General features: G+C 38.4%; 1 protein-coding gene across 3 annotated transcripts in view; it reads left to right on the top strand.

Moving 5' to 3' along the window:
• LOC311302530 (NLR family CARD domain-containing protein 3-like) overlaps nucleotides 1–3,881 on the top strand; it is a 40,475-nt gene extending 36,594 nt beyond the window's left edge. For all 3 annotated transcript variants that reach the window (XM_084428490.1, XM_084428491.1, XM_084428492.1), the window contains 2 exons: nucleotides 1,553–1,726; nucleotides 3,388–3,881. In XM_084428490.1, coding sequence (XP_084284616.1) covers nucleotides 1,553–1,726; nucleotides 3,388–3,412 — 199 coding nt within the window. In that variant the 3' untranslated portion in view covers nucleotides 3,413–3,881. The remainder of the gene's footprint in view (nucleotides 1–1,552; nucleotides 1,727–3,387) is intronic.
• The last annotated feature ends 9,895 nt before the right edge of the window (nucleotides 3,882–13,776 follow it).

The raw sequence follows: 13,776 nt of genomic DNA, 5'->3' as shown, positions 1-13,776 counted from the left end.
AATACAGAATTAATAATAATTAAAAAAAAAATCTATTATATTCAATGGGGAAAAATAGAACATAATTATTGCATAAATATTAATTATTATTATAAAATTCTCTCAAAACACCACAGAAAAAAAAAGAAAAAATATTATTGAACAAAAATACATTTAATTGATTTTACTGAAAAAAAAAAAAATCTGAATCCCCCTCCGGGTCATTTTAGACCCGAAGACCCCAAGTGTGACGAAAACATGAGGAACCCCAGAGGGCTAGGCTACTGTATTGTATATGTCTGATTTATGTTGAAGTGTTTAGGACATGGCTTTTAATGCTGAGTCTTTTGTTTATCTACACAGGCTATCAAAGTATATCAAAATATGAATTTAGATTTATTGGCCAATATATCGGTTATTGACAAAAATAAATAGTAAAGTAAAAATATCTGAAAAATCTGCTTGAGTAACGAAGTATTTGTGCTTCCCATCTCTGACACTTTGACATGGTGATCTACATTTAACAGCCTTTACTTTAAACACACTCAATCTCAGCACAGTCAGGATTAACACAGTCCATTCATTTTAATTTTAGGGGGAAACTGGAAACTGTAGAGATTTTTCTCCAGGTTTAAAGTCTACATCATGTCAATGTCACAGATTATGACCTGGAGAAACACTATAGTACATCGATGACACGTCAGTGTGTGTATTATTAATGAGACTGCGTGTTCTTATCCTATGAGAAGACATTTCTCTTCTTCATGACAGCACACGGTGTTTTTCTATGACAGACGCTTCAAACTGTAAAATCAGGCAGTAGTTTAGAGAGGCGTTCATGGGTCGCAAGTGTGTGTGTCCATGGAGCAAGAGTTGAGTGTGTTGCAGGCTTCCCCCGTGATGCTGTCAGGCCGAGACTCGCTGCGGGCGCTTGGTTGGCCAGAAACTACCGACACAATCAAACTGTGTGTGTGTGTGTGTGTGTGTGTGTGTGTGTAACAAGTGTCTTTCTAAGGAGAGCTACGAGAATTTCTGTCTTCTCTGTCACTATCCATCTTTATTGTCAGTGTCCTGAAGGGACGTAGATGTGTGACATTTGTATGAGATCAATACAAATTATATTACAATTATACTCGTCCCTCTCTCTCTCTCCTCTGTCTTGCTCTGCCACACACACACACACACACACACACACTATAATGAATACCGGTTCTTTATAGCGTTCTTCCTATAAGATTATTTTACAAAGTAAATACCAAAATCATCCAGGAAATTATGGAGTTCTGCTGGACCCTTAGAATCGTCCCAATCCTCCCCTGCTAACACACACACACACACACACACACACACACACACACGTTGGGTTTACATGTTTTATGGGGACTTTCCATAGAAATAATGATTTTTATACTCTACAAACTCTATAATCAATCCCCTAATCCTAACTGATGAATTTTCACAATGTGAACTAATGAGTATTTGTATATATTTCATATTGACAGGATTATGTTATTTTTTAAGTGTCATGTTTATCTCTGGATATAGGCTTAATGTGTGTCATTGTTCTCTACAGGTTGGAGAGGTGTGGTGTGACAGATGAAGGTTGTGCTGCTCTGGCTTCAGCTCTGAGATCAAACCCCTCACACCTGAGATATCTGGATCTGTCTGGGAATAATCTAGGAGACTCAGGAGTGAAGCTGTTAGAGGATCTGAGGGATGATCCACATTATAAACTGGAGACACTGTGGTAAGAATAGTTTAACGATTTTCATCATCATATTTTTATTTAAAGTTCAAATGGCTGATTTACTCACTAGAAATATAAGTAAATTGTACCAGGTTCAGTAACACCATGTGTGTGTGTGTGTGTGTGTGTGTGTGTGTGTGTGTGTGTGTGTGTGTGTGTGTGTGTGTGTGTGTGTGTGAATATTTTGTCTGAGATCATCAGATAATGAGTCTTAAATTCAGCTTCAGTTTCTGTTGGTCTCTGAACTTTAAACTGTGTTTAATATGAGTGTAATTCTGCTCATACTGTTGTGACTGATTGTGAAAATAATATTAATGTTATTTTCAGCTTTTCCCCTTTAACTGTCTCTATAGGCATCTTTACACAGCGAGTTAAGGCTGCTCTAAAGCGGCTCTGTGTCTGCTCAAAGTTCTGTGGAAAGACACAATGCCGCATGAAAGCAGACTTAAAATATGCCGGGTCTGACCCGCCTCAGCCCCGAGTGTCAAAGATGACTCTGATATTGTTTTGTTCAGTGTAAATGAACGCGATCTTGTGTCGCTCTAAACTACGCCATTGTCATGACAACCAAACGCGCGGCGCGAGAATCAAGAAGCGGAAGACTAAACATATCGGCCATAATCCATATTGTTTTAGCCAAATTAAAAAATGTCAGCCAACAAGAGACAATAAAGTAAAAGTGTCCTGTACTCACATCGTGAAGAAACCACCAGAATAACAGAGTCGACGTGTGTAATCAATTGGCTTTCGCCGTTTGTAATCTTCCTCTGAAGAGACTGGCAGATCAACGCGCTTCTACATTTCTCTCAGATACGCTAATGCTTATTCGCCGTCACTGTGTGATATTATATTCCAGAAATCCTCTTCTTGAGGACGATATTTCACACACACACACACACACACACACACACACACACACGACAGCAGAATTGTTCTTTCTGGCTCTTTGAAAAACATGAATAAATCCTGCGGTGATCGACCCGGTGTAATAATTCATAATATATTTGTAGCATTTGTTCCATCTGGAATAGTTTTATTAAGAAATATAAAATAGCTCTCAGTACCACATAATTATGACGAACATCAGAGCGTGAGATCGCTATATCACACAGAGGAAATCTGACATTCTGTGTTTTTATTTATCTTGAGTTTTATTTCTTTAATATTTAATTACTTTTAAATTCATTTTATAACACTTTGTTAAAACTGTAGTTTTAAAATAGTAATGTTCAAAGTATTATTTCCTGCGATTTTAATAACTAATTCCTGTGTAAATGCATTTATGTTCTCGGCGTCAGAGAAGCAATAAACATTCTGTGTAAATGCACATTTTGTGATTTTATGCCGCTTCAGATTTGGTTTGTGTGTAAAGACGCCTTATGTGTGTGATAATCTGAGATCTGGGTTGTTATGAACTGATATTAAATGTGTAGTGAGTGTAATGGGCATTTCTGCTGGTTCTGGATCAGCTGTCCGGTGTGTGAAAGTGACCTTTCATGTGCTTTTGATTTTGTAAAGTGACTTTGAGCATCAGATAGAAGCGATATGATCATGCTTGAGAATGAATTAATATAGATTATCTAGTTAGTTTTCTTATGAAAAGATGTGACAGATGTAATATCTCATACTGCATATGTGACTGTGTGTGTGTTTTATTTTAGGATTGGCAATCAGATGACAGTGTGATCTTCTGCTGATCATCTGATGGTGAATAAGGATCCACTACAGAGACTCAGTCAACAGAATCAACAGAGACTGAAGATACAGTGACTTCACTGTTAGAAATGAAGACTTCATGTAGATCTCAGCGATCCTCTGACAGACCTGATGAGGCGGCAGTGAAACACCTTTTATTTCACAGCAAATTACAGTTTCTCATTCATAGATTAATCATTTTATGTGTATAAACGCACAGTAACTCAAAAAGCTCTGAGTTTTGTCACAGAGTAAATAAAGAGCCTGAATATCTCTGTGTTTGTGTTGTACCAGCAGAGGGAGACAAAGACTGATGAAATATTCATTTTTCATAATCATGAGAAGAAGAAGAAACAGTTCAAGCTCACTTTTGGAAAACAATGGAAGCTCAAGTTTATACATAATGTTTTTAATAATGGTTGCATTACATGTGTATTACTGTATTAAAGGGGTCATATGATGTGTTTTCATGTTTTCTTTTTCTTTAGTGTGGTAGATGTTTTTGCATGTATAAGATCTACAAACTTACAAAGCTCAAAGTCTCCTATAAAAGATTTTGGTGCTCGAGCCCCTTTTTCAAAATGAATCAGAAGTGCCCCTCTCAAACAAATATCAATGATAATATTGTGGTCAATAAAACAAAATGCATTCGATTATAATTAACATGACAATGTGAACAAAACTAACGACAATTTATTATTTTTTCCGAAGTGTTAACAACTTAGTGTTAACTAATAATTGTTATAAACTGGTACTACCAACAAAATATGAGTGCATTCCTGGAGCTGGGCGTCGTTACACTCCATCCTCATGATCGCTTTCTGCAGGACTTTTACGGCTTTCCTCAACTCACTGAAGTGACGTCGGTGTCCGGGTTAGCGCTAGCATGAGCCGTCAGGCAAGTGTTATTTAAATAAACTCCTGATGAGAGGTATCGCGTAGAATGCAGGGTTGTTATTAACTACAAACAAAAAAAAATACTGAAAATATATTATATATATATACTGTATTTTAAGTATTTGAAATAAAATACAATAAACCTTTTTTTTATTTCAGCTAGCTGCCAAGGCAAATGTTTTGTTTAAAAACCTTTTTTGTTTAAAATAACTAAAACTTAATAAAAACTATTAAATATCAAAATATTTACAGACTATAATAGTATATCAGTGATACTTTGTGATTTTGTAGTGTACTACTATATTGTAGGCTATATCTTGTATATTGTATTTTGAATATTGTATGTTTAGTTTATTGTTTTAATGTTTTTATAACGTTTAATTTTTGAGAAGTAACATTTAAAGGTGCTCTATAAAAGTTTTTCATTATTATACTAAAAAAGCAGTGTATTAAATCAAATATTTATGTAAATATTACACATACTTTTTTCTTTATTTATTAGGGACCATGTACAATTTCAAACATAAATGTTACCATTTGATGCATTGTACTAGAGTTAGCTACAGGCTAATTTACATCTGCAGTCCCCGGGCAGGGTACATAAAAAAAAACAAAAAACATACAAATAACACTCCTCCACCCCCTGCCCCCTAAACACACAAACACAAAACACAAAACACATTTTGTCTGCACCACATCAGTGTCAGTGGGTACAGATTTGAGTGGTCTTCAGAAAAGATTTCAGTTGTGATTTAAAACTCTTGATGAAACTGCAGCTCTTTATGTCATCTAGCTTTAAAAGAAAAAGCAGATTGTCTAAAGGTTGAATGGCAAAGAGGTATGTTACAGTCAAAAATAGAAGCTATTCTGGTAGATTGTATAGAAATTGCATGGCGATTGCAAACAAAAAACAATAAACATGCAGGGGCCAGGCTGTGTAGAATCTTATACACTAGTCAAGTTTGAAAAGAGTCTAACATTTTCAAAACTCAATAAATTGTGTTTCTCTAGGATCTTGGAATGGTGGTGACGAAATGGCTTTTTATCAAGGATTTTTATAGCTTGCTTATATAATGATTCTAGAGGTCTAATGGCAGATTCACTGGCCTGTCCCCAACAGGTGATACTGTTGATACTATAAAGTCCCGTATTAACTACAAGGTATTTCTATTGACTTATAAAGCCCTAAACGGCTTAGCTCCAGTCTATTTAACGGATCTTCTATTGCCCTATAATCCATCGCGCTCTTTAAGATCACTAAATTCTAGGTCCACCAAAGGAGGGAGAGCATTTTCACATTTAGCTCCAAAACTCTGGAATAGTCTTCCTGATACTGTTCGTTGCTCAGACTCGCTCTCCCAGTTTAAAACTAGATTAAAGACGCATCTCTTCAGCCAGGCATTCGTATAATATATTTTTTTAATCTTACAGTTAATTCCGGTCTCTAGTTCATAAACACCAGAGGAGAACTGGCCCCCGACTGAGCCTGGGTTCTCCCAAGGTTTTTCTTTCTCCATTAGGTCGCCTGATGGAGTTTTTCGGTTCCTTGCCACTGTTCCCTTTGGCTTGCTCAGTTGGGGATATTTTGGGGATATTTAATTTAATCTTATCAATCAATAAATTCCACTAGAAACAAACCTTGTTGTATTATTTTAATTTAATACTGTGAAGCTGCTTTGATACAAATGTGATGTGAAAAGTGCAATACAAATATACTTGACTTGACTTGACCCCCAGATGGGTTACTCCAACCGCTGTCCCTTCAAAACCGTGGTCCCACATTGCGCTAGATTTTATCACCGCCCTCCCGCCCTCCCAGGGCAATACGGTCGTTTTGACCATAGTGGACCGGTTTCTTGAAGGTGGCTCATTTTATTCCCTTGCCTAAATTACCCTCTGCCAAGGAGACCGGTGGCTGTGGTTGACCATGTTTTTGGCTTACATGGCCTTCCGATAGACGTGGTCTCCGACAGGGGTCCCCAATTTGTGTCCAAATTTTGGTGAGAATTTTGTAGATTACTGGGAGCGACTGTCAGTCTGTCCTCTGGGTTTCATCCCCAGAGCAATGGCCAAACCGAGAGAGCCAACCAGGATTTGGAAAGAGTGTTGCGATGTTTGGTGTCCAAGAATCCTTCCTCCTGGAGTCAGCAGCTCTCGATGGTTGAGTACGCACATAACTCGTTACCAGCGTCATCCACGGGCCTATCTCCGTTTGAGTGTAGCTTAGGTTACCAGCCACCAGTTTTTCCCAGTCTGGAATCCGAAGTCGCAGTCCCCTCCACCCACGCTTTCGTCCAGAGGTGTCTCCCGTATCCGTCATTGGTCAAAAAGTGTGGCTTTCAACCAAGAATATTCCTCTCCGCTCCGTCTCTAACAAACTAGCTCCCAAATATATTGGCCCCGTTACTGTCTCCAAGATCATTAATCTGGTGGCAGTCCGCCTCAAACTTCCTCCGGCGTACAGGAGGATTCATTCCGTTTTTCATGTGTCCAAATTGAAACCCGTATTTCATTCAGATATTAATCCGCCTGCCCTGGTTCCCCCACCGCCGCGACTCGTAGATGGGGAACCAACTTATTTGGTAAATCGTATTCTGGATTCGAGACAGAGGGGACGAGGATTCCAGTACTTGGTGGACTGGGAAGGTTACGGTCCGGAGGAGAGGAGTTGGGTGCCTGCAAGGGACATATTGGATCATTCTCTTATCGATGATTACAATCGTCAGGTAAGTTCCTCTTGAAGCGCCAGGTGGCGATCCTGAGGGAGGGGGTACTGTCACGGTTCATGGATCCGTATGCTCATTTCTGTGTGTGTGTCTGTGTGTAGGTCCACTCGTTGGGCTTGTTAGGGTTAATTAATCACTGCGCACCTGATAAGTTAATCAGAGTGGGCACAGGTGTAACTCATCTACACTGTCTTCATCTGGCTGGCGTTCTGTGTGTGTGTTATCGGATCGTTGTTGCTCATGTCTTGTCTTGCTCTCTGTCAGCTCTTCTAGTGACTCGAGTCTGTATTCTACTGCTTTGCTGTTCTCTCATTCTCTGGATGGTGAGGACTGGATGAAGTTATTCCTTGTCTTCGCTGAAGTCTTTGCACGGCCGGATTATTCTGCACTTCTACTGAGACTGTGTTTGGAGTTGTCAAATAAAGACTGCAATTGGATCTTGAGTTTCTGTTTCGTGACAACTGGTAATATACTTATCGGTCTATAATTACTTGCTTCATAGCGGTCTCCAGATTTGAAGATAGGTGAGATAACTGCATGCTTCCAGTTATCAGGAAAGCAGCTGTGTGTAATTGAAAGATTAATTAAATGTGTAATTGGGGGGGTTAAAGTCTCTAAATGTTTCTTAACTGACATACTATCCATGTTAAAAGCATCTCTACTTTTAGAATTCTTTAAAGAACAGATGATCTTTTAAACTTGTTCTTCATTAGTTGTCACCAAATTGAAACCCTGACCTTTATTAGTATGTGGCCTATAGCAAGTTCTTTTTTGAAATGATTTCCATTGAAATGATTTCCTGTACTTTTTTATTTTTTCTCGTTCGTCAGGTTGTTGGCAGTGACTGTAAAGTTCACTCTGAAATCCATTAACCTGGAGACGGTTCAGTATCACGAGCTTCCAGACTGTTACGTCTTCAACATTATGGTATGTCACATGACCTTTCAGTTATTATTACATTATTGCTCATCTCCGACATTCATCTCTGTTTCCTCTTACATTCATAAACTCATGAGTGGGATCAAATGGGAGGATTCTCAGCTGGGAAAGTTTGCAGGTTTTTCCTTTATTGAACACGTGACCATCGCCCTGTTTCCAGAAAAACAATTCTACATAGTTTCTTGATCATCAAATTTCTTGATTTTCTTCAGGGTGTTGTCCCCTGGCATAGTGGAGAATGCTTGTCACGATGAAAAACAAGCAATCAACGTGGTTTCTGGTGAGTGGTACAGAGGAACTCACATTTCTGGGGCAGACTGTTGTAACTCCTCACAGCTCCATACCCCCTCTCAATGTTATGATGATGTTGGCCTCACACAGTCATCGCTCAACTCTAATACCTTTCTCACATAAAACACCTCCCTTCTCTATTGGGCAGGTGCCCAGTGGCGGCGTAGCCCTGGCTTAGGTTGTCCCCCTCTGGCCATCGGAGAATCTTACCCATCTCTGGGTCAACACCTCATGCACACTGGTAACCGCTCTTTCCCATCACAAAATCAGTTTTCTTCAACAGAATCAGTTGTTCTCTGGAGCTTAGGGAAGGCACATTCAAGAGTCACACAGAGCCATTCGGACCTAATAGTGTTCACAGGGAGACAGGCTAATAACAACAGTATTTAATCACTTCTTTAAAATCATTCAGTTTTACAAATTGACCTCTAAATATGTCAGATCTGAACTGCCTGTAGTATGATTTATTTTAACATATGGTTTTCAACTGAAACACTGTGCTTTACTATAAATAGCTTATTATCACTTATGACACAGGCTCAGATTACAGCTTCTAGCTGACATTGAATGAGAGAGACAGACTGTTTAGAGGCATTCAGGACTTTGCATCTTCAAAAACAGAAAACTTTTAATTCTAGCCCAACTTAAGGCATCTTTGCCTAAATTATCATTATAAATCATTCGTTAGATTTGTCTCTCCATATCATCTAAAACCTTATCAAAGCGTTTCATTCTAAACACGGTCATCCTTTTAGTGACTGGTACTTTTAAAATATTTTGCAACTCATTTAGTCTTATCTGTAATTTTACATCAACCGGTACTTTTTATAGTTCTTTCCTTTCAAAAGGAATTCCTTACACTTAAATCTTTCAATCTTCTTACAACTTTCAAAGGTTCCATCTATCAACTTTCTTTTCTCCCTCATTTACTCGCACATTCTCTTCACTTTCCTTAGCACTGCATTCACATTCTTAGTTCTTTCTCAGACGAAAACTTCAATATCGTCATCCAAACACTGTTCCACTTTCAAACCCACATCAATACACCTACCGAGTGGGCATTTACAGTCACTGCCAAATGACCCCGCTGACCACAATAAAACACTCTCTGTAATCCTGCCTATAGTCTTATCACTGTGATCTTTCTCAGCTCCACCCTACTTCACACTCCTGAAGCAGTGTGTTGTATTCAGGAAATGCAAACAGAGCCACTGATAAGCAGTTCTCTGTATTTTCCCCCACTGTCCCAGTTGCAAATTCAATTACAATAGCCGAATCATAGTCTTCATCATATTAACATTAATCTACTTTCTAACCCATATTAACACAGACTTTTCTTTAAATTTGAGTCATTTTGGCACTTTCTTTGTTTGGAGCCAGTCAAGTTATTGTTTATCTTTCCAATCAGAATCAAACTTTTACAAAAACATCATCTGCAAATCTCTTTAAACTGAGAGCTTCAGAGCAGAGCTGCTTACAGCATTTGCTCTCTTCTGTCTCACTATTTGTATCAGGACTGTTCAGTTACTCTTCATACAGAATAAAGAAATTTAGCATGTCATCAATTTCATTAACACTGGTTTGAAAGCTTATTCTTCTATCAAATGGTTAGTTTGCAGATTCAACTTAAATCACAAGATTATATTACTCATATCTCAGTCCCTAAATTACACAGACAGCTATCATAGCCGCTTGCACCTTCAACTCTTGTTATAAAAATATAGCAATCTATTCTTCAATACTCTTGTTTTCATAACATTAATGCAATAAATCACATTTAAATCATTATTATTGGCAGAACATTAATTTTCATAATCGACACGGAAAATCAAAATATTCTAAGCGGGTTTCACAAAGTTTCTGATTAACTTTAGTCACACATGTCTAGGGAAATTATCTCCATCCCATTATTTCCTTTATAAAACAATATATTTTCCTTAAATGGCTTAATATCAACAAAATATCCAATCTTTGGACATTTCTAATTTGGTAGTATCATCAACAACACTGATTACAAAACAAGTATACATTTAACATCCAGAAGCCGGTTTGAGCAAGCAAGCGCTGTTGCTGTACTCCCAGCATTGCTGGACACTTTAGGTTCAAAAGACAATGGTTGTCAAACTAAAAATAAACATCATTTCAATCATTATTTTACCACTAAAATATAGATTTTTTTCCCCGTTTTGCTTAATGAAACATTCCTTATCTTTATATCACGTTAATCCCTGTTAATCATACTCAATGCCTTATTTTTATCTGAAACTCACTTTTCATACCATTTCAACTTAATTTGACTTAACAGGCGTTCATAAATAGTTCCATGAATTCTATCTTTCCCTACATTCAGTTCCTTCTGTGTCTGTTCTCTTTTATCTGCTTTTTTCAATCCAACAATTCACTGTTTGTAAATTCTATCAGGAAAAACCCACATTTTCCTACTATCTTTCCCTAAATGCTAATTCTTCTACATTATTTTTTTTTATCTGCTTCTTCAAGCTAGCAATCCACAGTCTGGGCATTTGTAAGAAACCCTGAACTTTTATACATTCTCAAACAATTCAGCAGACACATCTTTTGCAAAAATGTCGTCATTCACACGCAAAGATTTGCAAGCGGTTTCTTCATTGCAGATAGCAGAATGTAAATCAGTGTGTGTGTTTGTGTGTGTGTCGTGTTTGCGTGTTAGTAATAAATGGTCACTTCCCTGTCTTGTGGTCAGCGACCTGATCGCCACGGCTCCTCTTGTTTCAATCCGACTGTAGATTTGGGCACGCATTGCTCCAATGCTCGTCTTTCTTGCACACTCTGCATACAGTTTCTGACCGTGTGATCATTCGTAGCACACACGTAGCACCGCCATTTCTTTCCGTCACCTCTTCCTCTTGTCTTTTGTTGAGTTGCAGGCTTGTTTGTCAGATGAGCCATCGCATCTCTCATATCAGACACTGTCCAAGCTCTAAAGACTAACATTGGAGAGCAGTCGAGATCGAGGTCCAGTTTCAGTGCTTTCAGCTCTGCCCCGGGGTAGTGATGGTTATATGCCGGCGGCATATATTCTTACTTTGCTTAAAGGTCCCGTTCTACGTGATCCCATGTTTCAAACTTTAGTTAGTGTGTAATGTTGTTGTTAGAGTATAAATAATATCTGTAAAATTATAAAGCTCAAAGTTCAATGCCAAGCGAGATATTTTATTTAACAGAAGTTGACTACAAAAAACGGCTCGATTGGACTACACCCCTCTACTTCCGTCATTAGTGACATCACCAGAACCGTGTTTAGACTAACCTCCGCCCACAGGAACACAGGCGTATTGATGGCGAAATGTCAACAGATGGTTAATGTTTATCTATAATCGGATACCGCAAAAGTTTAATTCGAAGTTAGTTTGCTCTGTCCATTTCACCACGGACTGTTTTTCTAACCTGGGATAATATCAAGCAGACTTCTCTCAGCGTCTCATACTGACGAAGGGGACAATTTCAACTATATTCCAGCAAGCGGTAAGTACAAGTAGTGATTTAATATGGAAGTAGCGATCAACTTCACATCGTTTCTCTTAGTAGGATGAAAATAATCTAACTTAAACTGTGATTAATATACAGAAAGCGATCAAAGAACAATCCCTTTCCAATCGTCCAAGCTGTCAATCACACAGCGCGAGTTTATATGGACACTTGCCAACACTCGTTATGAAATCAATGACGCTGTTACACTGCACAACGAAGCTCTTACTGTATTTATATGCCTCATGTTTGCATTGGTGAAATCATTAGTGAGAGTGCAGAAACTGCGTTGCAATGATAAGATCTTTTTTCACGCGATCAACAGGCTGTCATCTGCTCAATGCTCGTCACTGCAATTTTTTATGTGATTGAAAGAGATCTAAATACTTAAAAAACTTCTCACGATTCGTTAATCCCGATAGCTGTAATAGTAAAAACGTATAATAGCTGTAATAGTAAAAGTTTTCCAGATAGTTCCACATGTAATGCCAGATATTTCATATGCAAGCATTTCAGCCAATCACAGCAGAGGGCGTTTACACTGAAGTCTCTCAGCAGACACGCCCCTTCAAACAGAGTGTTCAAACCAGGGAATGAAATCAGGCAAGGAAATATGCCTTTTATTTCTAAATTATAACAATTTTTGATCTAAAAAACATACTAACACTATAAGGGCACCCCTGGAAACATGATAAAATAATAAAAATAATCCATGGAATGGGTCCTTTAATGTCCCTTCTTCGGGAAAATCATGATATTTAATCAATTTTTCTATGTCCAGCATACATTTATGTCCGTTATTCTTTTTCATTTGACAGAAAACCGGTGTATTAAAATTATTCAGCTTAGGCTTACTGTTAGGTGACCCCATACTGGCCGACACTATCTCTCCTGGATTTTCCTTCGACACGCGTCTAATAATCTGTCAAATGTCTTCAACAGATATGATTTTGTCACCTCAAATCGGCAAGGTTTAGCAAATATGCTTCCTGTAATTACGGTTTACTCAAAATCTTTCCGTGAGTACTTTCCAGCGCTCGACTGATTCTGGTTCACCTAATTAATCAGGTGTGGCTCTTCCGTCCACTTGTGGCTCTTTCGTCCACTTCTACAAGACTTCCTCAGGTTACAGAGATTTTGAGTAAACCTAATTAATCAGGTGTGGCTCTTCCGTCCACTTCTACGAGCTAGTTTTTCAACATCCCCCTTGAAAATCTTCTCTGCCCGTACCAAAGAGATAGTTCCAGCCACTATGGTTCACTCACAGTCATATCAAATTACACCACACAAATTTAAATAATTTTACTGTCTCTTACCCGAGATGCTTTTGCTGCCACCGGGTTCTTTCTGATCTCAGTTGAGTCCCTCCTGGCCCTGAAAGCAGTTTGGCTCTTCTCTCTCAATATTCGAGGTAAGATCAAAGCCGGGTGTTTTGAGATGATCAATTCGTCAAATCCGCTGTCTCAGGACCAGAAGAGACTTCCACGAGATCCTGACTTCTGACACCAATTGTTGTGGCAAATACAATAATTAACAAACAGCATCAAGGCATTAGAAACATTCAGGGTCAAATTGTATTAAAGAGAAGAAGTTTTATTCTCTTTAAGAGGCTTGGTCACACAAATGACCGCAGCTAACCGGTGAGAGGAGCAAAAACCTGATCACACAGAAAACAGACAGTCTTTTTATACAGTCTCTTCTCCTGTAATTTTCCGCTCCCCAAGTAAACCAGATCTAGCTGGATTTAAGGAATACAGTGGTCTTCTAAACCCCCCTGGGGTTTTACTGTCCTCACTCCCGTGAGGTCAAAAGGTCTTTGTTTGTGGCTAAACAATCCCTCTGTCTTTCCTGAACACAAATTACCCACACTAGAGAGTTCAAAGGCTCATCTGACCATTTGTTTTACTGTGTGATTATTGTCCCTGCCAGGTGCATTCATTCCAGGAGAGAAAACACATGATTGAATTGAAAGAAAACCCACACAATGTTTAAGGA

The sequence above is a fragment of the Rutilus rutilus genome, assembly GCF_951802725.1.
Source record: "Rutilus rutilus genome assembly, chromosome: 13".
Classification (NCBI taxonomy): Eukaryota; Metazoa; Chordata; class Actinopteri; order Cypriniformes; family Leuciscidae; genus Rutilus; species Rutilus rutilus.
This window is presented reverse-complemented; position numbering and strand designations above follow the sequence as displayed.